This window comes from Vanacampus margaritifer, chromosome 1 (genome assembly GCF_051991255.1).
Source record: "Vanacampus margaritifer isolate UIUO_Vmar chromosome 1, RoL_Vmar_1.0, whole genome shotgun sequence".
Lineage (NCBI taxonomy): Eukaryota > Metazoa > Chordata > Actinopteri > Syngnathiformes > Syngnathidae > Vanacampus > Vanacampus margaritifer.
The window spans coordinates 37,880,004-37,907,193 of record NC_135432.1 but is presented as its reverse complement, the minus strand read 5'-3'; the positions used below and the strand labels follow the sequence as shown (position 1 = coordinate 37,907,193).

The 27,190-nt window shown below is 40.1% G+C and overlaps 1 protein-coding gene across 3 annotated transcripts; it reads right to left on the bottom strand.

Annotated features, from left to right (window-relative positions):
- Positions 1-287: 287 nt before the first annotated feature.
- Positions 288-27,190, bottom strand: dtx3 (deltex E3 ubiquitin ligase 3). Of its 3 annotated transcripts, XM_077553597.1 has the most exons (5): positions 26,964-27,190; positions 24,896-25,092; positions 9,024-9,820; positions 7,914-8,131; positions 288-4,753 (listed from the first exon to the last, which is right to left on the bottom strand). In XM_077553597.1, exons 2-5 carry the CDS (start codon positions 24,915-24,917, stop codon positions 4,678-4,680), a joined length of 1,113 nt encoding a protein of 370 aa, XP_077409723.1. In that variant the 5' UTR covers positions 24,918-25,092; positions 26,964-27,190; the 3' UTR covers positions 288-4,677. The 3 variants fall into 3 exon arrangements, with proteins under 3 accessions (XP_077409723.1, XP_077409741.1, XP_077409732.1); XM_077553615.1 differs by lacking the exon at positions 24,896-25,092 and having other exon boundaries at positions 26,964-27,189; XM_077553606.1 differs by lacking the exons at positions 24,896-25,092; positions 26,964-27,190 and adding an exon at positions 10,049-11,397.

Below are 27,190 nucleotides of genomic sequence, written 5' to 3'. Positions count from 1 at the left end.
TTGAGTCAGATGAGGTGGCTTGGATATTTGGAAGACCATAAAAAACAGCTCATTACCAAATAGTGCATGCTACCAGTTTCATTTTCACCCCTTATTGTAGGTAATGTATGTCAATAGTTAACATTATAATGAGATACATGAACTCTTAAGATGACTCATGTTTAGTAAATTGTAATTTATTGCTGATAAGTGTCTGACTCAGATCAACTTTGCACATTGTCCATGTTTGTTTGACCGTGTGCCGTCATTCCATATTGGGGTGGGGCAGACATAAAACAGCAAACTCATTGCCAAACAAAACTTTTTATTCAAGTATTAAAATGTAAAGCACATTATTTTGAATATCAACAGAGTACCAATTAACAGAAAAGCAAAATTGCAACCTTATCTGTCTGTAGCATGTATTTTATAATCTCCGTTTCCCACTTTCTTCTCATTCATGTATGATGCATAGAAATGTTTGTACAGTAGCTTTCACAAAACTACAATCCTGTGTCCAAAAAGATCTGTTGGTCCCTTACTTAAACAGAAATGATAACAAAAATGCTCTGAGGTGAAATACATGTAATGACATAAAGCATTACTAAGCCAAGCAGGTGAGTGTGATTCACACATATCAACAACTGGGCCAAATTTGCCTGCGTCTTCCAATAGTCAGCAAACGCCAGATTTTTTTTTTAGGTCTATAATGGGTCCTCCTAGTGACTATCCCCTGGTGTAGGGGGTGTTACTTGCATGGAAAACACTTGAGCTGACAACATTAAATGTAAATCCTGTTTGTTATTTGTGATTGCAAATCCTAACAAGTGTGGTGAATATAACCTGCCCCGCAAGACGAATATTCACTACCGTAAAAATGAGAACAGTTTAACTGCCACACCAGATAAACTAACGGTTACTTTAGCGCCTTCAACAGTATCTCACAAAAGTCAGTACTCCTCTCACATTTCTGCAGATATTTAATTGCATCTTTTCATGGGCTAACACTGAAGAAATGATTGTTTGACACAATGAAAAGTAGTCAGTTTACATCTTATGACTACTTTTTTTGTTCCCTCAACTCAAAATACAGCCATTAATAGCTAAACCCCTGGCAACAAAATTTGTACACCCATGTGAAAATATACAAATTGAGCACAGCTCGCCATTTTTCCTCTTCGGTGTCATTGGTGTTAAGTCTCAGGCATGAATAGGTAGCAGGTGTGTTACATTTGGTATTACAGCTCTCACACCCTCCCGTAACGGTCATTTCGAGTTCAACAAGGCACCACATGAAAAAGGACTTTTTGAAGATCTTGGAAATGATCTAATTGATCAGCTCATCAGCAAGCTTTGCAGGAGCCTGATAACGATCCTGATCATTTGAATCGGGTGTGAAACATGTAAACAAGGAGTGGAAGAGTATTCCGGTGGTAAACTGTGAAGCTCTGGAGAACTCTTTGCCCAAGGGAGTAAAAGAAATGCTGGAAATAATGGCGGCCACACAAAATATTGACACTTGGGACATTTTCACTTTGGGGAGTACTCACATTTGTTGCCAGGGGTTTAGCTATTAATGGTTTAGAGTTGTTTTGAGGCATGTTATATAATCTGTAAAACAACTAAAGAACTTTAAGCACCGTTTTCCATTCACCATTTACTTTTCAATTAATAAGTTTACATACGGTCAGTATTCAGGTTAAGGGCAAAATTCAGCCGATCACAATTTTCCGGCCCATCTCTGATCTTAGAAAAAGTCTGATCTGACAATCCTGATTTTTTTCATAACAAGCATCATACACCTTCAGTGTTCCAATCTTGTTTTAATGGAAAACATTGAACAATAATACAACGGGTTGTTTTAACTGCGCATGAAGTAGGTGTCTTAAATAAAAATGAAAAGCCTATTAGTCAGCAAAAGAGGACAGCTGACTTTTTCAGACCTCGGCGGAAAAGCTCTTTTAAGATTTTTTTTTATTAGGGATCGGGCCGATCACCAATCCCCCAAAATTAAGGAAATCGGCCAGCCAATCGATCAGTGCACCCCTACTGATTAATCCATCTAAAATGTCATAATGCAAATAGATGTCATTTCTGCTTCTTACTTTTGAGAGTCAATAAAATACATTTTCATATCACTCACCATGCTAGTAGTTGGTTGTCCCACCATGTTTGTTTACCTCCGCTTGTGTATTTCTGGTGGGTTGCGCACCAGATGCCGCAAATACTTCCTGTATTCAAAATACCAATATTCCTTGTGATAGAGCATGCGCAGAACACAAACCAATGCGCCGTTCAATCGAGGTGTTCTGAATGCATTTATGTGACCAAATATTTGTGTTAGAAAAGTTGTAACGCAGGTGTTCCATTCAGGTTTAAAAAATCTTAATGAGTGTATTTTGATGTTTGCATGTGTTTATATAGCCTTTCAAAGCCTGCATATTGCCAATCTTTGGGTTTTTAAAGGTTTATTGACTGAATGTAGCCATTGTGTCAGTGTCATTTTTTCCAGTGTTGTCTAATAAAATTATACAATTAAATATTAGCAAAAGTGTGAGGGCTGTACTCCCTTTTGTGAGATACGGTGTTGCTTTTTTGTATTTTCCTACAGTCACAGATCCCTGTAGTGCCACACTTCTCACAGGTCAGTTGACAGACATCAGTGTTTATTCCCCTTGTTGTAGGTCTCATTGTGTTTACATGGGTAAAGATGTTACAAATTGGTAAGTGTGTAACCTTTTAGCAAAGTGGTTTGAAATATATGGAAATACAACCACAACATACTTCGTTTCCTTTCATGAGGAATGTCATTCTCAATTTTTTTTTATCAAACTGATTATCAGAAAAGGCACAACAAAATCCACACCATAATTCTAATCATATTTGCTCCTAAATGTTCTTATTTCCCCCAACTGCATATCATAGATCCTCGAACAGGATAAACATTTACAACGCTAGTCTCATTTTAAACGAGCTTCAGCATGCAAATCTCCCAGTTTGACAGAGGCATAGATTCGATTTTCTTTAAAGAGCTTTTGTGCCTTTGATTTGGTTTAGTGGCTTGTATGCCCTTCATAGTTGACATCGTCATAAATCTGGTAACTACTAATTAGATGAGCACAGTACTAAGGTTTTATGGCCTCAATGACTGCAAGACATCTTATGGGTGACCGATGGCTAAAAATCCTTAGCATTTGAGTTCAAACGCTCCCCATTTTAGTTCAAGACGGACACAGGGAAAACAAATCACAAAGTCCTCTTAATGGGGACGTCAACCCCCAAAAACTACAATAATGTTTTTTTTTTTTTTTTTTTACAGCTCCTCTAGTCTAAACACGGCATTCTGATTAATATTATGTTTGTTGAATATGAGTTAAGCAGCAAAATCCACCTGTCTATATCCATCTTGGGGACGGCCTTTTTGCCACTTTGTTGACTGAAAATGACATGACATCAGGTAACAACCAATCACAGCTCACCTCTTTTATGAAGCTGAGCCATGATTAGTTGTTACTAGTGATTGACCGATATGTTTTTTTTAAAAGGGCAGATACCGATTATTAGTAGGCAAGGAGGCCGATAACCGATATTTGGAGCTGATATTCTTTTGCAGTAAAACAATAATTATTAGCATCAAAATAAAAAGAAAAAGCATGCTTGTTAAACAACTTTTCAAACAGAATATATTTTTTCATTTGAACAAAAAAGTAAATACTTTTCTATAGTAAAAGTTTTCCAAAGTGTTAGCATAATTGAAATATTGAACTGACTTGTTTTTGTTTAAATTTTAACAAAAGCAGAAAGTGCAGGGAATTTCCAGCCTCTCTTGTAAAGTACGTACAAGGTTTCAAAAGATGTTCGCAAGCAGTGAAAAATTGTCTGAACATGTTCAAAATTTCTTTGTGACAAGAAAACTTGACAAGTAAAAACTGTCTGTGAACATCTTTGCAACCTTTTACGAACCCTGATGAAAACCCAAATTTCACTGAGTTCGCAAACATTCGCCACTCAGAGAGGATGATGCCAATATTCGTCAAAATGCCAAATATCTGCGCCAATAATTGGTCTATCCCGAGTTGTTATCCAAGCAACTGTGACAATTTTCAGTTGATAGCAAGCGGCATAATGGCCGCCCTCTGAGATGGATAAAAATGGGTGGCTTTTGCTGCTTAACTCATATTCCACCAACGCAGTATTGATCACATTGACGCGTTTAGACTAGTGCGACCCCTTCCAACATATTGTAAAGAAGAACATTTTTGGCTTGACTTCCCCTTCAACTCATGATATCAAGCGACTACAGACAGCTGCTGCAAAAACAAACACAAAAAAAAGTAACAGGAAGAAAATGGGTGCAAAAAAAGTGCCTGCAAGTGCTTTCGATTGCAAAAGTCTTTGCGATGCTATTCTATCATCTGGGAAAGAAGGAACTTAATTTGATATTTACGCAAGAAACTAAGATAAAAAAAAAAATCCCCCCCCAAAAGTGTCTTGGTGACTGACTGATTCTTAAAGAAAATATGAAGCATGATCTGCACTCACTTGCGCCTTCCACACGTAATAGCACTGAGCTGAAGTCCACTCAAGTGGGAGCACACTAACATGGACTTTGCTGCAGCAGCACCTGTCTGCTGAGGGTCCCAAAACCATTTTACCATAACATAGTCAAGTCCTGCAAACTCCTGTAGGTCTTTCACTTCAATCCGCAGTGATACCTTTCTCTCGCAGTTCCTCTGTCACGCGCACCAGGTAAGTGGGATCTGGGTAACCAAAACTGGGAGAGGGAAAAAAAATATCACTTCTGCAGTTTAAAATGGCAGGAATTTTCAAGTTATAACTTAAGTCCATCCATCTAACAATTTTCTAACATCCAAAAATACCTTCAGGCACAGAAAATGCAGCCTTATTAAAAAAAATTGATTATTGATAATCTCTACCCTTAATAGTTGTTAATGGTCTAAGACAGTGGTGTCCAAACTGCGGCCCACCATACATATTTTGGCGGCCCGTGGCATATACTAAAAATATTTTTTGATATATAATATCTTTAACTTAATATTTATATATCTTATGAATATATCTATCTATAAATATATACTGTATGTACAGTATAAAATATGCATTTCAATTGGTGTCAATTACCCAGGGATTTTCTCCATTTGCATTCCCTATCCTATGCAAATAGCAGGGGTCGACTGTATTGTAGTGAATTTATTTTTATTAAATTGGATTAATTCAAGTCATAAATATTACTCAAGTTGCATTACTTTTCTCTTATGGTAGGTTGGATTAAATGATCATTACATTTTTTAACAGGCAACAAGAAACTCAATACATTTTAAAAGTAACCCAACTCATAGCATAATATGGCCATGTATAGATTATTATTCATTGATACTGTCTTTTAATTTAATTTGACTTTGTTTTATCAAAATGCATCAAATTGATGCATTTAAATATTAAATACTGCACATTTTCTTCCAAGGGAACACGCACCTGTACCATTTAAAGCGGTTGTATACTTCTCACCTTTTTTATCCTTGACCCATTTCCATGCCTGGAATGCACAAGATTTGACTATGTTTATTTTTTTTTGTTTTAATCACCACACCAGATGGCCCCTTATTCTTGACACCCACTGTTTTCTTTAATGCATCCATTGCATTGTTTTATGCCTTTATATTCAAAAATCTCCCTGTTGGACAAGATATACTCTTGTCATGTACAATATCATTTAAAAATAATCCGTCCGTGTGCGCCTTACTGCACTGCAAAATTAGACCGCAAGTCATTTTAAAGAATAAAAAATAAAAAAGTTTTCAGTCACAATTTTTTTTTTCTTAAACCCATGAGCTATGCCAAGACACACCCACAAATTTACAGCTAAACTAGTAACTGAATTTTTGTTTGTAACACTGTGGAGATCAAGACAATTCAATTTCAGAAATGTTTTCATCCACTTGCATCTTAGTGTCAAGGTTAGTTTATTAGATTTTTCTTGTTGTGGTTCAGAATGATGAACTTGGGATTCAGCTGCTGCTCAGTGGAGAAGCGGATCTATTATAGTGGCACACTGAGATCACCCCAAAACAAAAAATAAATCCTCAACTATTTGCCTTATGACCTTTAGCAGTAGCAGTATTTCAAAAATAACTACAGGTACATTATATCAACAATGTTTAATTCCTTCATTGATTTTACCTTGTTTAATAAATAAGTTAAAGTAAAAATATAAATCAGTGTCTCTTGCATCTTTCTATTTTACTGTATGTGGCCCCCGAAAGAAAAAGCTTGGACACCCCTGATCTAGGAGAAAGAAGTAATTACTGTACCACAACTTCTTTAGTCTCCATTTGTTTAAGCTATGTGAACATTATTCTGCCCCTTTCACCTCTCCAATCTCGTTTCACACTTGCAATCAAACTAAGGTTTTTGTTTTGTTTTTTTTGTTTAAAGGACATACACACACACAAGAAAAATCTGGCTGTTCCAATTTTGCCTATTTAGAACAAAGGATGCCAACACCTGATTATCTTATGTCTTAGAAGATTGTCCTAAAAGACATGTCTTCATGTCTGAGGTGTGTTAAAGGGACAACACCATGGTATTTTAAGCCCGTCCACAGTTAACTATAGGCATATAAAGATGAAATCTAACCTTTGACACAATCGCGATTAGTTATTTTGGTAGCTATTTTTCTTACCCGGAAGTCAAACGCTCGGTTCAGTAAAACCCCGCCTCTCCCCCTGTGGCTGCCGCGTCCCTCTCATGACGTCGTCCGAGCCGGCTGTTTCACGCAACGCCCACGAAACACACAGATAGGTTTTAAGCCGATTTTTAAAATGGACTAAATGTCACGGGCTGCTAAATCTCTGCGTTTGGTCACGCAAGCCATCAATTCTTAAATATACATTTGAAACAAAGCGGGCCTTGCCACAAGAAATCGTGGAAGAGGAGGGGAGCAGAAGGGGTAGAGGAAAGGAGAAGAAAAAAAGCAGCGGGTCGCGAACCCGCGCCCTATTGCTTATGGGGCGAGCGAGCGCACTATCCACTAGTTCTTCCATTCATTAAAATTAATCAGCGCAATGTTTTACTTGTAGTTTACACCAGTGTCAGCCAATGGATTTTAAGACAGCTAATTGGCATTTCATTGCACTTTGGCATTGCAAATGTGAAGAATAATTGATTGCTTTGAATTCATTTGGACAGAATGTTTATATAGGCTACTTTTGTCATTATCCCATGGAGGGAGGTCTCAGAGAAAGTGGGCGTGCGTTTAGTCCGCAGTGCGGAGTGGGGGTGGGGCCGCGCGCAATGACGTCAAACCGTGCCAACAGCTCGTTTTCTCAGGTTGGGAGGGGCTGGTGCTTGGAGAGCAGAATAACCTAGAATTTCTCATACAGAGACGAATAGAGGAAAACACAACTTTGGTCATGTTTTTGGTGAGGAATTAGCATTTTAACATGGCTAAAAGCTCCAAAAAGTTTTTTTTCATGTTGCAGTCCCTTTAAGAGTGGATTTGTGCTGAGAATTGCGTCCAAAAAGAGTCGGAGCCAACAGTCTTAAATATTAAACAAGTTCAATATTTATGACCAATTATAAACCAAGAAGTGTCAAAAGCGGCAGTAAATAAAACTAAAGGTAGGTTTCTTTTGTATTGAAGTGGATTCCTCAGGTAGCAAGATGTAATTTCCAAAGCAAGACTTATTTAAGACTTCGCCATTCTACAACACTCGGACATGCAGTCCACTTGGAAACACACTGCAACTATCGGCGCATACCCAAAACAGTGTTTCCCACACCATGTTAATACTTGGTCGGACCACCCAAGTAAACTGGCCACGCCCAAAAAGTTTTCAAGAAAGTGTTATAATTTTTTTTTTTGTTTGTTTGTTTTTTTAAGTGTCGCGACTGGCATACTGCATTTCACTTACAAGCGGGGCCCACCCCATATTGAGGTCTTGTGGTGAATATCATTCCAGGTGATGACATTTTGCAAGCCTGTCGTCATAGAGGTACCGATCGTGAAGGTAAGGCGCTGCTCGAATGCCCGGCGCAGCAGGCCTAGCACACGGTTCCCATCGGGGCTGTCGGGGAGGTAGGCCAAACGGTCTGTTCCTGGGTACGGCACACCCGGGTTGGAATGCTCTGGCTGTTGGCATCAAGAGCCCGTTGTTAATGGTGACGACTACGACAAATATTTTCATTGACATTGAAATCACTGATAATAATGAAGTACCAATTGATTTCAAAATAGGAGTATTTACTGAAATACCAAAACTCAACTTTAAATATAATTTTAAAAACAGCTAAAAAATATAAAGTTGATGCTAATTTCCTGTTAACATTTGAATGGAATCTTCCCTTTACTTTTAGCATTAGAGCTCGGCTAGCGATGTTTTAAAAACGAAGCATGTTTTATATTTGAATATACAGTGAATGTAATTCTTATTGTCGTGTTTAGTTTTACAGTTAACTCCAACTGGGGTGCCATTAAACAGCTTAAAGGACGCTTAGGGACAACAGAATAACCAGCATGTGTGTGAATATTTAATGACACTCCCAAAGTCGATAATAACTTCCTATAAGCATTTTAATGGGATCTTCCCTTCACTTTGAGCATTAGTGCTAGGCTAGCAATCTTTTAAAAATTAAACATGTTTTGTATTTAAGAATACAGTGGATGCAATTATTTTTCTTCCCCAATTGCTGTGTGTTTATTAGTTTTACAGTTAATTCCAACTGGGGTGTCATTAAACAGCTTAAAGGATGCTTGGGGACAACAAAATAACCAGCATAAGATGCGCTACACACTTGCTAGTTGCTAATGCTATGCAAGCAAAATGGTGCATTCAGGGTACATTCACAGCGTTGGAAACCGGTTTTCTTCAATAACGTTTTAAGGGGAAAATAATCCGCCATTTGGCCCAATTGGCCAACAATTTAGGCCGATGTTTGAAGGGCAATAATTGGACGGCCCCAACTGTAATTCCCACCCTGAAGGCACACCACCAATATTTCCATACCAAAGTTTATGTACTCACTGCCTGGAAGCCAGGAGGGAAGCTGTAGATAATGCAGATACACCCGTAGCCCTCATGACCCTGGAGCTGCAGGGCAGCATCCCGCTCGACAATCATGGTGCCATTGGCAGGCTGGTTACCGATCAGTTGGCCGTAAACGAGTCGACACACAGGACAGGCCCTCTTCACCTTGAACGCTTGATCCAGGCAGCATCGGCAGAAGGAGTGGCCGCACTTCTCCAAGGTGGTCTTATCTACAATGTCCCCCATGCAGATGGAGCAAGAACTGTTGTCGTCCGCCTCGCCGTGGGAAGTCGCTCCACAGTCTTTCCGGTGGGCTGCCTCGTGGAGCACGGAGAAGGCCTCTTCGTCCACAGCCTTACGCAACTTCTGCTGCTGCTGCCTCTGAGAGCGGCGAACCTGGGGCTGGGGCGGCAGTTGGAGAAGGTTCCCCTCACCGTTTGGCTCCAGGACCCCAACGCAGGGAAGCAGGGCCCTCTTCCTCTTGGGGCCGCCCTCCTGCTTGCTCATCTCCTTGCGGGCACAGCGGCACAGATCGATGAAGGCTTTGCGTGTCTCACTGGAAACGGGAAGGTCTGCCACTCCGGCGAGCCGGGAGCCTGGCACCGGCTGCAACCTCACTGCGCAGCAGCCCCCCCTCTCACCACGCCGGACGATGCCAGCATTCATGCCCTGCTTGTGCTGGAAGTCGAGAAGCCAGGGCCTGCCAGCGGAGGCCAGGTAGTCCCACACAGCCTGTGACACCAGCACCTCATCGCTCCCCTGGCCAGCACGCACGCTCATCTCATCAGATGAAACTGCAGACAAACACATGTCACAAGTGTCTCCACAATTACACGTTGTCCAGCGGACGTTGCATTTAAAACAGTTCTGTCACTTTTGTGGGGTTATGCTTGGCGCCACATAAGAAACCAGCACGCAACACTTGAGCTGCGATCAGCTGATCACTGAATGTAAACAATAAATGGCGTCACAACGCACGCACACACATAAACATGAATACAAGACACACACGCTGTTGTTACCTTGTGAGCCCATAAATCCCCTCAATGGCAATGTAGGCTTCCAGCGGGCGAGAAAAGGCGAGCAAGACGCGATGACTGTGCGGAGGAGCCAATGTTATCGCAGCTGCTCGACGGTCCGCCATTCTCCGACGGGAGATTTAGCGATTTCGCAACATCGGTTCAGCCGTCAATTTCCTGGTGATATTCAACAAACCGTTTTAATTATTATTATCGCTACCTTATCTTGTGTTCGCCTAGCTGAGCTCCGCCGTCATTTGTTTGTTTTGAAACTAAAACTAGCAGCGAGCCTTGCTAGCAGTTCTGTGGCCGGTGTCGCTAACAGCGAGGAGGAGGAGGAGGAAGAAGAGGAAGAGACAGCCTGGTGGTGCGTCTTTAAAAGCAAGTTGTCGTCTCTTGTTGTCACGACTTTGCGTCCTAAATCGAGCACTTGTGCAACCTGGCAAATGCTTCTCAAAGATCGTCACTTCTCCTGTTGGGTCATGTCCTTTGACTTTTTTTCCCCCGGCCGCCCGACGACGTGACACCTCACCCAAGCCACATCGATTTTTATACATCTATTTTTCCATGGTTTAACAAAAAGAAAAGAAAAAAGGCTCTGCCATCTATGTGGGAAGCACAGGCCGTGGACCAAGCCCAGAATATAAATAAAAACCTATCCCGGAAGTTGGGTTACTGTTGACGTGATTGGCTGTAGGGACGGTCTGCTTTTTCGTGACGACACTTGAACGTCAAACAACGACACACTTTAGTGAAAGGATTGTGCAATTGCGGATAAAGGCATCATTTTTTTGCGTGATGGTTCTTTAGTGTCATTTATTGAATTTTAGCCTAAGAGCCCTTGTCAGACTATCAAAATTGATCAAATATGGGAAAGTATATAGTATTTTTCCAGACTATATACACCATAACATAACACTCTCTGGATTACTTCCAAAAGTGCAAAATTTGACTTATTTTGACATTGTTGAAGTCACAGAACAATGACTATGCATCATAGTTTGAAACATGTTAGCGTGCTGTGTCTTCTTTCTAGCTGTCACAATTGCATTTGCAAAGTGGGGAACAGTGCCTTTGCCATCTTAAAATGATTTAATTTCAGATGGCAAGATTTGTGCCAAGATGCAGAATGCAATGCAAAATTGTTTGCTGTCTGATCATCCCCAAAATAAAGTTTGTTTGGAAGAGCATCAATGGTGCGAAATTGCTCTACGTTAGATAGAAATGAACTATAGGCGTTTGTTTTATCACCAGCACTTGTCCCAGGGCCTCTCAATGAAAATCTCAAGGTTTCAGCAGTGTCTTTCTGGCAAATTATACCGCAGTCCCAGTTTAGTTACATGTTGATGAGTAACAAACTGTCATACAGAGTATAATGAAACAAAATTAATATAATGCCATAAATTTAGCCTTCACCCTATTTAGCAATACAGCTCATTGTTTATGATTTACTATTTTCTTACTCACTTGAATTAGTCTTCATAACCAAGACTAGTGCAAGAGCAAGGCTCTACTGCATTGCCATTATTCTGAGTTCTGGCTTTCTGGCTGCCTTGAGTTCAGTGCGTGCTTTGGCTGTGACAGACTGTCTGTCTCTCTTAGACAGACACACACACACACACACACACACACACACACACACACACACACACACACACACACACACACACACACTAAATTAACCAAGATTATGCAGTCAATTTAGCTTTCACTGTTTTTAACTATATTCAGTCTATTATTTATTTGTGTATTTATTTATTTATTATTATTATTGGTTGTAACTCTGTGAATGGATTTACTGATTATGAGTTCTGCTTTCCTGGCTGAGTTCAGTTTCAATTTTGAGGCCACACAAGTAATTGAACAAATTAGCCAATACAATGGAATTGTGGCACATATACAGTATGTACAGTTCATTGAATCAAAACTACATTTAATTACTTTTAATTGTGAGTGTCTAAGGCGGCACGGTGGATGACTGGTTAGCACGTCCGCCTCCCAGTGCAGAGGACCTGAGATTGAGTCCGGGTTTAGGCCTTCCTGGGTGGAGTTTGCATGTTCTCCCTGTGTTTGCGTGGGTTTTCTCCGGGTACTCCAAAGACATGCATGGCAGGTTAATTGAACACTCCAAAATTGTCCATAGGTGTGATTGTGAGTGTGGATGGTTGTTCGTCTCTGTGTACCCTGCATTTGGCAGGCGAATAACCCCCCACGCCCCTGCGACCAGTGTGAGGACAGGCGGTTAAGAAAATGGATGGATGGATGTGACCAATAATAAGCTGTATTCTAGACTACATTAGCTAACATCTAGCTATCTTAACCCATTCACTGCCATAAATTCATTAAAAAAATAAGATTATTAAAAATTAGGGGCAAGAAGTGATTACATTTTTTAATTGTAATTAATCACATGACTTCACTAGTTAACTCACGATTAATCACAAATTTTATATCGGTTCTAAATGTACAATAAAAAAATCTATGTTTTCATAGCGTTGTTAACAAAAGTGGGGAAAAATGTTAAACTAATAGAAATAGTTAAAATGATTTTTTTTTTTTTACGTTTATAGCCATCAATGGCAGTGAATGAATTAAAAAAAGAAAAAAGAAGACAAGATTACAAATTTGGGGCGTCAGGTGATTAAAGTTTTTAATCGTAATTAATCGCATGACTTCACTAGTTAACTCGTGATTAATCACAAATTTCCTATCTGTTCTCAATGTACAATAAACACATTCTAGGTTGTTATACTCTTGTTAACAAAAGTGAAAAAAAAAGTTAAACTAATAGAAATAGTTTAAAAATATATATATTTATAGGAGTCAATGGCAGTGACTGAGTTAACATGGACATAATTCCAAAAACACAGACCTCTGTGCTAGCATTGCCTGTCTAATATATTGGCCTAGCTAATTAATTTTGCTGCCCCTGCTCTGTGTAGCAACATACATGTCATTGGTGGTAATTAGTATATTGTTGTCTAAATTTTGTAATCTTGTACTCCTGGATGCAGCTCTGTGTAAGGATCATCTGAATTCAGATTTTGATCATGCTGCTTTAGAGTTATGCTTATTTCATGAGAGCGATTTAATGCTTAAATCAAACAAAAATGGGGAAAGAGCTCTTTAAATAAACATAACACTTATTTTTCTCCTATATGGTTGGATGGTTCCACCTAGATTGTGCAGTACTTTATGAAGGGTACCAGATATCTTGATACTCCATTTTACACATAATTTTGGAGGTTTAATAATCAGTGGACACATTCAGAAATATTGACCTTCTTAAGTGTACAAAAAACAATGCATATCCATGTTAATCTTCTGACTCAAGAATATATATATATATATATATATATATATATATATATATATATATACACAATCCACTGAAATGTGCGTTAATCCTCTGGACTATATGTGACGTGAATGCGTACTGCCTTTAACGCTACCACACACGTAGCTCCTGTTTTTCACCCTTCCAACTTTCTTGACCCCTGCTTACACAATTCTACAGATTCAAACCATTCCAACTTCAACATATGCAAATTCAGAACAGGCATGCTATTTTCTCATTCCCCAAATTCCACCCCTTCTGGACTGTGATGGTGTCAGAGGTCTGTTAAGAGCACACAGCACAGAAAACATTATCAAGACTGAAGAACACACCAGTCTGGTCCGGACAAATTTGTGGACGGATTTAAAGCAGGAGAAGGAAACAAAAATATTTCAAAAGCTTTGAACATCACAGAGTACTGTTCAATCAATCATGCGTAAGTGGAAGTTGTAACAAATAACCGCAAATCTGGTCTGTATGTAAGGGTGGCAAGAAAAAAGCCATTTCTCTAGCCACAAGAAGTCACATATGCAGTTTGAATACTTACACCCTAGTCAGTTTTTTTAGTTGTAAAACAAGTTTGAAATAAGATTAAGCACTTTGTTTCACGTCAAGATTGTGTGCTACTTCACATAAAATTTCAATGAAATATATCTATTCAATAACCAATTGTCAATATGATGGCATAGCTACTCATTTGGGGCCATTGCCAACCCAGTCACATCCATGTATTGCACTGACAAGAGTATTTTCATTTCAGGTCTTGCTTCATACAGTTTTTCAAATCTTATTTACAAGTGACCAGTGTTTGTTCTGGTGTAATGAGTTAAAGGTATAAAAGAAAAGTTGGCTTCACCCCTTTGTCACTCGCACACATGCGCGCACGTAATGTGCACATTGGTCATTTTGATACCATGACTATGATACCCCTTACCAAAAAGAAGTTTATTTAAGTATGCTTGAAGGTCTTGCTTCATACAGTTTTTCAAATCTTATTTACAAGTGACCAGTGTTTGTTCTGGTGTAATGAGTTAAAGGTATAAAAGAAAAGTTGGCTTCACCCCTTTGTCACTCGCACACATGCGCGCACGTAATGTGCACATTGGTCATTTTGATACCATGACTATGATACCCCTTACCAAAAAGAAGTTTATTTAAGTATGCTTGAAGTATACTCAAAATTATGAGAGTTTACTTCCAGTTTTCTTTTCTTGTACTTTTTGTAAGTATACTCCATCAAGTAAATGTTAAGTGTACTTGTAAGTGTACTAAAACATATATTAAAAGTTTACATACTGTAGTATATACTTAGAATGTACTTGTACTTTTTGAAGTATACTCAAAATTAGGAGAGTATACATCCAGTTTGCTTTTCTTGTACTTATTGGAAGTATACTGCAGCAAATAAATGTTAAATTTACTTGTAAGTGTACTAAAACATATATTAAAAGCTTACATACTGTAGTATATACTTAGAATGTACTTGTACTTTTTGAAGTATACTCAAAATTAGGAGAGTATACATCCAGTTTGCTTTTCTTGTACTTATTAGAAGTATACTGCCGCAAATAAATGTTAAATTTACTTGTAAGTATACTAAAACATATATTAAAAGTTTACATACTGTAGTTAATGTAGTATATACTTAGAAGGCACTCGCTAATGCTGCATTCGAGGATGGTCGGGAGTCGTACTTTTCCGAGTTCAAACCAGGAAGTGTGTACGGGAACGCCCCCTTGAACTCGGAAATTCTACTTGCGAAGTCGGGGGAAAAAAGTACCCCAACTTCACGACAGTCTATGACTATAATGTGACGTCACTCTACAATTGGAAACACAGACTGTAAATGGTAAAACACAATTTGCTCAAGTATAAAACTAGATAGCTTTCTTCCTTCATAAATATTCAACATAACTCTATGTAACACAACCTACGTGACAGTATGCCGCTATCTCTCCTTGAACTGTATGAGATGCCTATGAAATAAGATGAAAAAAAACCAATAGGTGAAGCAAACGAGAAGGCAAGTTTGCTGGAGGTTAAAATGAGTTTTGAGGACCAAAATTAAACCAAAAATGTATCACTTTCCACCATTTTTGTGGTTTACTTTAGCCTCGAACGCTTTCAGGTCGGAACTGGGAAAAAACAATTTGGATATATCCGACTTCCGACCATTCTCAAATGCATAAGGAACCAAAATTATAGGCTACATTTATTTATAAAGCCCTAAAAGTAACATGGCTGGATAAGTTAAGAGTTTAAGGTCGCTACCTTTAGTACCAGTGTTTGCTGGTTCGATCCCTGTCAATTCATCACTGGACTCTTTGCTGTAAACTAAACTGTGGACATAAGTGTACCACAAAGTATACTTTTAAGTGTACTAAAATGTTCCAATTTAGTCCCAAGGAGTTTACTTAAAGTTTACTTTTAATACAAGAATAAGTACACTCGAAAAATAAACTTAGGTATACTTAAGTATTGTATACTCTATATTATGTACTTAAAGTATACTACTTTTGGGTAAGGTACATGACATCAACCACGAAAAAGTAGTTGTATTTATTTATTTTTATTCCTGGTGACAAGTTCAGCATAATATTAGTAATATGGTGTTTAAATAGTAAAACTGTGGGTGATTAATGATGGGAATTAGTGAGGTTTTTACTTATAAGGTGCGAATGTAGGACTATCCTTCTTGCTCTCCCACAACACAAGTAATCAGCAGTCTAGATCAATTTGACAGCTCAAATGTTTCTTTGTCAATGTTAATTGAAATGATGAAGTCCTCAAGTGAATATGCGATCCAAAACAGTCATCGTCTATTCTCTTCAAGTCATTTTTGTAACTGATCACTTTAAGACATCACATATCCAGTTGTAATGTAATGTTTGCATATAGTCAATCAACATTTCACAGATGTTCTACTGTGCATTAGCGTCTCCTATTGGTGAAGATCTGACACTGCAGCGAGTTGGTAACTGATCAGTTAAGTGCATGTATAAGAAGCCAGATTAAAAAAAAAAAAAAAAAAAAGAACGAGCTGTGACAAAAACAAGCGCAGAGGGCGTGGGAAACAAACAAGCTTAACATGGCGACACTGGTGGATGAATGTATGGACGCTGCCGTTATTTATCTGTTCTCCCAGAATTACTCAGTTTCCTTTTTGAAGAAGAACAGTAAGAGGAGCTTCATGCATTTTTAGCTGCTTTTTTCCCCCTACGATGATGACATTCACAACTGTTGCCATGATTGGTCAAACGTTGAGTAGCCGTGCACAAGGAGCAGTCCCAGATTGGTATTGTGGAGAAGTTCCTTGAGTGAATCATAATTATCAATCTGGCTATTGCCAGGTTATTACTTTTGTGTACTAGTCATAAACTACTTCTATCCAATGTACTGATTCGCTAGATAACAACCAATCAATGTGAACAATTATATTAACTTTACAATAAACTTTTAGGTTTTAGTTAGTTTGTTTATTGAACATATGAACAAGTAGCAGAAAAAAATAATTAAAAGAGAAACCTTATACAGATATCATTAGTCACGGTTTACATGTTCAAAGGAGAGTAGAAAAAAGTTGAAAAGAGTAGGAAGAAGTTGAAAACTTATGCAGTTTGTTGTGTAGTTTGTTGTGTCCCCTTATTAGAACACTAAGTGGCAGTGTTACTCTACACATTACATTGGGATATGCTAGAAGGAGAGTTCTAAGATGGCGACTACTGAAGCAACCTTTTGCCCGTGACGTCACCGCCCCCATGGGAACGCCCCCTCCAGGACGCTGGACGGCAAAAGAACCACTTTCCTGTATTGTAACCATTGAATCTCGTACAGCGTAAAGTCCTTCATCTAATCAATTCTCAAAAAATGGTCATAACTTGCTGTGCGGTCGGTTGTACAGATAGACAAGGGAGTAAACCAAATATTGCTTTTTTATTGCATACCTACTAATGAAGACAGAAAATGTTCATCCATTTTACTAGTAAACGCACACTAATAATAGAGGTGTCGAATTACGTGTTTCAAATCACATTAAGGAGCCACATAGTTAGCGTCCACTCCAACTGCTCGTACACACATCTTAGTTTTAAAATGTATTTTCTTTAAAACTATTAAGTGCATTTGACCGTTTAATAATGGGGGATTTCATTTTTGTGCTTGGAGTTTTTCACTCTGGAGCCAGACGGAATCATATTCATGAAATGACTGCATAGCTTGCCACTACTAGTCCTTTTTTTTTTTCCATGCTGGTCAACATAACATCATCACAGCGTTTCAATACAGAACGGAATGTGTCAAAATAAGTCAGTTAGCATGATCAACAAGTTTTACCTTTGCATTACGAGGTATATTGTCCCCCGTCCCAGAGACCGCCAGCGACAAGCGTTTAAATCAGCTCCGGTGTAAGGAGGAGAGCCGGTTAGACACTGGCATTGACTACATAATGATATAGGTCGTGCGCTGTGAATTTCTGCAAAGTTGCCGATTTGATTAACTTGGTAAAAACAGCAGGTGACAGAAGGTAAGGGGCTGTTTTTAAACTAGCAATCTCCAACTTAAGTAAATATCGCGCTCTATGAGTCCCGACTAAATGTGCAACTTCAACTGACAGGCGAACTTCGGTTGGCTCCATGGGTAATAATAACTTTTCATTTGTAAAATAACAGTCTCTAAGGCACTAAGTCGCTCCGGGTCACGTCCACTTCCATTTAACAATCATTTCCTTCCGCCGTCCGTCCAGGCAGTCACGTCTTCACGTGACAGCGGTGCAAATGGTCAATATGACTGGATAGCCGATAGGCCAAGACTTTTGAAGTCGTGAGGCCGCCATATTGCTCCTCCCAAGAAACGTTTCTCAGCATACGATCCTATACATTTACAGTATCGAAATTGGAGAACATTTCAAACAGTACTTAGTAGAAACAGCATGATTTATGATGTTTTAAATTATTTAATCATAAATATGATGTTTACAGGAGGACCCTTGTATATTTTTTGATTAAAGAATTATAACTAATTCAACAAAAGATGCCTCTGCCAAATCTACATTATAATATTAATTAATAATAATATTAATGTAACATTGTAATAAAAGAAAAAGGGGGGTTTTCAATGCAGCAAATACCATGTCAAGTCGCCGTAGGGTGGTCTTGGGTTTTTTGTCTTGTCATTTACGGTGGTTTTGGGTTTTTTGTCTTGTCATTTCCGGTTAAATGTTGGAAGTCTAACTCTCCTCTCGTTTCGGGTCACTTGCCTTTCCTCATGTGGTGTCTGTGTTGGCCCCATTCCTTGATTGTGTCCACCTGTTCTCAATCACCCTCATGTGTTAAATAGTCTGTGTCTCCCTTGTCTTGTTGCCGAAGTGTCACGTCCTGTGCATGGAAGCGGTCCCACAGCTAATATCCACAGCATTTGCCTTGCCTTGCCTTGCCTTGCCTTGCCTTGCCTTGCCTTGCCTTGCCTTGCCTTGCCTTGCCTTGCCTTGCCTTGCCTCATCTAGTCTTGCTCTTGTGTTTTTTTGTATCCAGTTTTTACCTCCTGTTTGGAGCGCCCTTTGTTACCCTTTTAGAGTGCCTTGTTTTTTCCTCCAGTTTGGAGCGTCTTTTGTTCAGTGGTTTTTCCCTCAGTCAGGAGGTGATTTGTGTTAATTAAACTGCAGCCGTTGAGGCTAACCAAATCCCTGCGCCTGAGTCCTCCCTGCCTCGCCATGTCAGTCCACTTGTTAACTCTTTCACTGCCAGACGTTTTCAGAAACGGGTTGTCCCCACTGCCAGCCGATTTAAGCATTTTGAGTGATCTTTCAAGGTCCACAGAAAATGTTGTGTTTGGACTACGGAAACACACATACTACCAAATGAAAGATTGGACTCTCAGCTTTCATCAGAAAAAATTGTTTCTACCTTATTCCGTTCTTCAGTAATTAACAATAGAAAATGGTTACTTTCACCGAAATTCTCTGTTTTGAAACAAAAAACGGAGAAAAAGAGCTTTTTGTGAAACGATGTTATTTCATGCACTCTAGTGAATTGTACACTTCTTTTTGTCCATGAATGATGCCACAAACACCTAAATAGTGCTTTACTTCTGTAAAACGCTTTCACCAACAATGAGAAAGTGTTTTTTGATTGCAAAATACGTTTATTTCCATTCAACAGTGTAACAATTTGACAAAACAATTTCGCAAACTATTTACAAATGTGTGCAACTGTGGATGTTTCGAATACAGTTTTTCCTTTTGTAACGCTCTCCTGCGTGCAAGGAGACGCCAGGACTCGCACAACAGTTTACTTTCACTTTCGCATTGGTCCGTTTTGCGTGCAAACGTTACACTTTCTTGACGGCCTTTTTTCCGGGGAATAAAAAGCAAGTAGCAGACTGTACACACTTCCTCCGATGAATATGCATTGGACTCGGGGCACTCTCCGTCGTCCGATCGAACGTCCGCCTGTGCGTGCTCGGCTGTGCTCCGCGTTACGACACCGTCATAGCCGCCGCGTCAGCGGTTCCAATTTCGCCGTCAAGCTCGGATTCACCTTCATCATCATCGATGATGATCATCGTCGTCATCAATGTACTATTTTAGCGTTGGTCGATGCCTTTCGTCTTGTAAGCGTAGAGCTGCTTGCAAACGCTCGCCATTGCCCGTTCCCTCCTCCATCTAGCTCCATCTAACGTCTTCTACTGCCGCGTCAATGCTTCCCAACCACGGAGTCACCACCCTCATCTTCATCATCGATGATGATCATCGTCGTCAACAATGTGCTCTTTCAGCGATGCTTTTGGTCTTTGAAAAAAACGGCTCGGGCGTGAGCTCCTCGCGACCGGCCGCCATTTTTCCTTTGTCTTCCATTCTCATCTCCTGCTCGACGCTCTAGCTCCGCCTCTACTGACGCTCACCCGATCTTGTCAAAAGAGAGTCATCGCTGCCCTCTAGGGGCCAAAAATAGTCATTAGGCACAACAGACAGGCTGGAAACTTTCACCAGACATGCGGAAGGGTTTCCTCTACCCGTTTCATAAAAAAAACAAAAACTCATTGGATGACGTCTTTTGACGTCATTGGCAGTGCTCCGTAGGTTTTTACTTGACGTCTTTAACTCTTTCACTGCCAGACGTTTTCAGAAACGGGTTGTCCCCACTGCCAGCCGATTTAAGCATTTTGAGTGATCTTTCAAGGTCCACAGAAAATGTTGTGTTTGGACTATGGAAACACACATACTACCAAATGAAAGATTGGACTCTCATCTTTCATCAGAAAAAAAAAGTTTGTTTCTAGCTTATTCCGTTCTTCAGTAATCAACAATAGAAAATGGTAACTTTCACCGAAATTCTCTGTTTTGAAACAAAAAGTGGAGAAAAATGGCTTTTTGTGAAACGATGTTATTTCATGCACTTCAGTGAATTGTACACTTCTTTTTGTCCATGAATGATGCCACAAACACCTAAATAGTGCTTTACTTCTATAAAACAGTACCACCAACAATGAAAAAGTCTTTTTTTATAGCAAAAAAACAGTTTATTTACATAGAAAACAGTAACAATTTGACAAACTATTTACAAAGGTGTACAACTGTGCATGTGTGATTATTTACAATTGTGTGGATGTTTGAACTACATAAATTTTACTTTTGTGTGGTAAACAGTGTAACACTCGCCTGCGTGCAAGGGGACACTGCAAGATTTGCACCACAGCCTTGTCTCACTGCGAATGCCCCTTCGCATGCAGACCCGACACCTTCTTGCTGGCTTTTTTTTCCGGGAAGTAGCAGGCATGTGTTCCAGCGTGTGTTTGGCCATGTTACCATCAAGTCGGCTTTCAGGATCAACATACGGTGACCTGGTATTTTGTCTGGCTTCCTCATGCTCTTCCATCCCAACTTCCTCCTGGTCTTGTGGCAACAGCCACCCTCTCACCACCTGCTGGATGAACTCCAAAAAAGGTTGACTCGTCCCAGGATTTTTTTTTTTGTACAAGATGTAAGCATTGAACATGCATATTTGGAAAAGATAGGCAACAAACTTTTTGTGCCACTTCAACGTTTTCCGTGTGAATGGGTGGTACGAGATGTTTTGATCCATCTTGTCCACTCCATTCATCTTGGAATTGTAGTCCACAACACAAATTGGTTTTTCGAAAGGCACTTTTTTTTTGTGCCTTCCGCCACACCTCCACTGTCCGCATTTCATCTTTGTGAAACGTTGTCACCATCCTCAACAAACGTTTGTCCTGCCATGCCACAATCAAAACATTTGTGTTGTGCCTTACCAGTTTCCCCCCCACCCCAAGGCCAGTGTTGGTTAGGCACGTTATCTCACTGGGTTCACCCCTGTTCTTCCTCAGCGTTCCACACGTTCACACAAAGCAATCGAGTTATAAAAATTGTCCATGAATAGTGTGTACCCATTTCCTGGCAGACGATCCAGTAAGTTGAACACTGTATCGGGGAGAGAACAACTAATGCCAACATAGGGTTGCATATTGAAACAATAGCCGGTTTGGGAGTCACACAAAATGTATGATTTGATCCCATATTTGACCGGCTTTTGGGGGTTGTACACTTTGAACGAAAGACGTCCCTGGAAACTCATCATTCCCTCATCAATACAAATATTCCTGCCCGGTTGAAACAGTTCCTTGAACTTGTTTACAACGTGATTGAACACAAGACGAATTTTAAATAATTTGTCGTCTGAACTGTGTGCCGTCTCGTTGTCGTTGAAGTGCAGGAAACTCCAGATGAGCTGGAAGCGGTTTCGAGGCGTCGCGCGACTGAAGAATGGTGTCGTCTCTATTTCGTCCTGAGTCCAGTACATTTCGATACTGGGCTTGTTTATATACCCAGTAAGGAATTGGAGTGCAAAAAACGTTTTGAGCTCAGACACTGGCTTCCAAGCACGACTCCTGCAGTGTGGCAGACTTTCAGCCCGTTTTTGCATTGACTGACGTGCAAATAAGTTTGTCTGATCAGCAATGTGCTGCAGAAGTTCGTCTGTGATGAAGAGCTGCAGGAAGTCAACTGGCCGGGTTGAATTCAGCTCTGCTGCGGCACCTCTCGGTCCTGGCGCCACAGTAAAGGGGAATGCGTTTGGCTGCCAGCCTGCTTCATGCCAGCCAGATTTTTGGGGATCTGCAAATATACATTTCAATATCATATAATATTCATTTTAGATCAGTGTGATGCAATATATATATATAAATATATATATTTACGTTTTTTCTTGGATCCACTGTTTGATGGACCTTTATTCTGCTCACTCTGAGGAGCGTCACTCTGAGCTGCAGCTGAAAGAAATGCTGTGAGCACGATCCACGATCTATGAATGCACATTCACGTTACACGAGGTGCTAGCAGCGTGCTGGAAAAGTATCTAGCAGAAGTGCGTACAAGGGTAGCAGGTGGGTGTTAAGGAGAGGGTGAGGTGGTGTCTCTTTTGGGCAGATGGTCTTGTGTATTCTCATTTGTCCTGCTTCACTATGTGTGTGTACTAAACATTCACCTCCAGAGCAAAGCTGCTGCAACGCAACATGCTGGCCATTAGCACACATTACTAAGATGTGTGCATGCAGCTCAGGAGGACAAAACCTGGACATTCGTAGTGGGCGGGGCCGAAACATTATCAGAAACACTGACTTACATTTACTAAATGTAAGCCTAAATTGTCATATTTTTCCCATGAAATTGTAACGTCTTCTGCGGATGAAATACTGTCCGAATCACTTTCTCCGTGGTCAGACTGTACCCACTCCTCCGAAGAATATCCATCGGACTCAGGATACTCTTCGTCGTCGTCCGATTGAACGTCCTCGTGCGGAGAAGTGCTCGGTCGTGCACCACGTTTTCCGGCGCTAGCACCGCTAGCCTCCGAGGCCTTAAAACGCGGTCGAAGCTGCCGCCGCGTCAACGCTGCAACTTCGGCATCAACCTCATTGTCGCCATCATCATCACCTTCGTCGGATTGAACGTCCTCGCGTGCAGAAGTGCTCGGTCGTGCACGACGTTTTCCGGCACTAGCACCGCTAGCCTCTGAGGCCTGAGGACGTGAACGAAGCTGCCGCCGCGTCAAGGCTGCAGCTTCGGCGTCAACCTCCTTATCACCATCATCATCGCGGTCATCATAATGGTGCACTTTAGCACTGGTTGATGCTCCTCCTTTTCCAAAAAATCGATCAAGCGTGGTCTGCTTCTTACCGTCGGTCGCCATTTTTCGTCTCTCCTCAATTCTCGTCTACTCCTCGACGCTCTAGCCCCGCCTGGCCTTTTATACTACTGACGCCCACCCGATCTTGTCAAAAGAGAGTCATCGCTGCCCTCTAGGGGCCAAAAATAGTCATTAGGCACAACAGACAGACTGGAAACTTTCACCAGACATGCGGAAGGGTTTCCTCTACCCGTTTCAAAAAAAAATAAAAAAATCATTGGATGACGTCTTTTGACGTCATTGGCAGTGAAGCGTAGGTTTTTACTTGACGTCTAAACGTCAGTGGCAGTGAAAGAGTTAAACGTCAGTGGCAGTGAAAGAGTTAATTGAAAATAATATTAAAAAATGTTTTTTACTTGTTAAAAAATAGTGACCAAACCGTGACAAATCCCCCACACTAACTGCCTACGAGCTGTATCTGTCTAATCTGTATGTATACCGTATAGTTTACACCAGCGACGAGGGGTGACCTTTTATAGTGGGAATGCTGGAGAGAAAAGTATGCGAGCGCTCGGGTATTTTTATTATTAATTTCAATATTAAATATTATTTAATTATTATTTTATACCACTGTGTAGGTATAAAATTAAAGCGGAAATATTCAGGATCACATGCTCACAAATTTGCCAATACGTTGGAATTTACAGTACAGTGGAACCTCGGAGTTCGGACGTCTTGGAACGCGTACAAATCGGACTTCGACCAAAAAATCTGAGTAAAAAATGTCTCGGAGTTTGACCTCATTCTCGTGAGTTTCAACATCCAAGCAAACCAAGCAAAGCCGACTGTACCTTGATTGGGTAGCCGAGTGAAGCCGAGCGATGCCGAATGCTCACGTTGCGGTAGTGGAGATGAAGTGCTGCTCATTTCCAGTCAGAGCGGGTGAATAATCCCGGAGATGCTCCGTACATTCGCGAGTGCATTTAGATTTTTCCACAACAATTTTCTTCGACATGGGCCCAAAGAAAGACAACAGTGCCGGTAGTAGAAAAGAAAAACGTACAGTGCTACGAACCATAATGGATTTAGGAAGGAGATTATCGCGCCGTTGTAACTACTTCCGTAAATACTGGCACAAGGACCCCCCTCTGTTTTTGGAGCTTGGGAACGGATTAATTGCATTTACATTATTTCCTATGGGAAAAAATGTTTCGCAGGTTGTATAATTCGGACTTTAAACACTTCACAAGACCGAATTGTGTTCAAAATCCTGGCTCGTGCCCACAAAGTGGGCTCAAAACGGGAGAGAAAAAAATTACATAGCAGCGGAGGGAGCAACAAGTGATTTCAACCAACATTCAACAGTTTACTAACCTGTGGACAGCCAGCGAGCCATTTATGTTTCTCGTACGTCCTGGCTTGAAAGTGACGGACGAACTTCTTCCCCGTTTTTGCGATGACTACTTCAGGAGTAGGACGACCACTTGAAGTTATATTCTTCTTTTCTTCAAATGTTTTCCGGGAAAACGGCACTCATTGAGACTCGGCGATGATCTTAACTGAACCACTGACTGTTTACCGCAGAACAAGCCAAGTAAACCAATTATTATGCGCATGCGCGTTGTCAGATAAGCTGCTTTACTGCCAGCTTTTTTGCCATTTAAAAGGTACATACACACACAACCTCTCGGAACTAACAAAACTTAATTTCTCATTGTGCATGTGTGAAACAACCTGTTGGCTTTTCAGCTCTCCACGAGGAAAACACGACAAATTACACAGGAACGTGTAACGTGATTTCATTGAAGGGCTTGGGCATGCACTGCATTAATAGCTTATTATGACCGCTCACCACTGGTTTACACAGTAGTCTGCTCGCCAGATGGGAGGAGCAAGATGGCCGCCCTGTGACTTCAACGGCTTGCTCGGGCGTTTATGGGCTATCAGCTATCCAGTCATATATTCAAATCAGTGAGCGTAGTTCATGACACGTTCCGATGACGTCTGACAAACTACTGTTGTACTACTGATAGCGTGTTAAGTAAATAGCATTTTTTGCTCTTCACTCTGGCCTTGTTATTTGTGTCCCGGCACCACATAGTCCTAACCCTTATTCTTTGTATATTTTGACTTATTTCATTAATGATACAATAATAGTTTATTAATATATTTCAATCAAAGACAAAGAATTGTAAACCTGCAAATGTACTGCATTTTGACGTGTTTGTCAGCAGCATGCACATGAAAGTCATATGCATACACCATAACATATTTATAAGTCATATTCTCATACTCACATACAATTTTCAATACACTCATACTAATACGTCTCAAAATTTCCCCAGCTCATGCCTGATTTAAGTAATTTTTTAAAACTTTGCTTTTGAATTTTTTTTTAACTCAGCAAGTGACCTACAGAAACACACCTTTCCATAATATTTGTTCTAATTCTTTTTTTTTGGGAAACACTTGTACCCCTAATGTCATAAAGACTCTCTAATTTCAAACAGCTTCTGAGTACTGTGGCAGAGTAGATTGTATATCCAATATTGGGGTCATTTGACTAGATCTCGGAGCTCAGACCAGTTTTGTTTTTCTAGATCCAACTTAAAGCCAGCAATGGAACATTGTGTTCTTAGTATTGTTTCTGATGTGTAGGTTGTTCACTTTTTTTTTTCTTAAATCAAAATAGTCTTGTAAAATTGCAAAGACAGGAAGATGATCACTTTATATCATTAATAATAAGTCCACACGTATGTTGCCCAGTGGTCCCAAGTCCACTTTTTAGATGAAAGTCAATTTTGCATTTCATTTAGATATCAAAGTCTCTTAAGAGTCTGATGAAGCAAGAAAGTCAAACTGCTTTAAGTCCAGTGTGGACTTTTCACAGTAATGGTAGGCCGATATCAAACCAACCATCTTGGGCTACAATAGCACCTGCACTGTAACAAAGGCTGATCGCCTCCATGCCTTGATACTGTCATCAATGCCAAAGGGTTACCAAACAAATTACTGAGAATATGACTTGAATACACTTCTCAGAAGGCCAACACTTCTGTTTGAGATCCTTTTTTTGTCACAGGAAATATTCACATTTTGTGAAAACATTTGAAATTATTCGCTTTGTGTATGGTGAACTAGTGTAATATGAAAAATTCACTTTTTGAAACACATTTTGAAATAATAGCACTTTTCATCGATACTCTAATTTTCTTACCAGCACCTGTATGTATGTGATTTACTTCTGACATAGTCCCCCATTGAGTGTTTTTTTTTTTTTTTTAAACATGTCACATAATCAAGTAATTTCCTGCGTCATGCATTCATGCCATTACTTTTAATAAGACTACCAGCAGTGAGCATGTTATTCACTCAAAGCTATTAAATCCAAGGTAACATTTAACATGGCCAAAAGGTACTAGCTACCAAATATGACTCTCACCTTTTTGTATTCCTTGTGATGCAATCTTCCGCACTGCTGGATGTTTCCTTGTGTGCTTGAAGCACGCAAGGACCCTACCACCTCAATGCTACTGCAGATCACAGCCGGTGTGAGCAACACCAGGAGCAGTCTAATTGGATCTTATGGAAGTGCTATGATCTTTCAAGATACTGTGTATGGCATTGTTGCTTAATGCTTGTCTTCTAGCAAAGCTTTCATGCTGTGCC

Bases quoted from the DNA above. Each gene is read 5' to 3' on its own strand.
- dtx3 (XM_077553597.1), bottom strand. From the start codon at position 24,917: ATGGCTCGCTGGCTGTCCACAG. The intron at 9,821-24,895 runs GTTAGTAAACTG...GTTTGTCTGCAG, and splicing joins GGCTCGCTGGCTGTCCACAG to TTTCATCTGATGAGATGAGC. The intron at 4,754-7,913 runs GTAAGTGAAATG...TCCCTCTCCCAG, and splicing joins ATATGGGGTGGGCCCCGCTT to TTTTGGTTACCCAGATCCCA.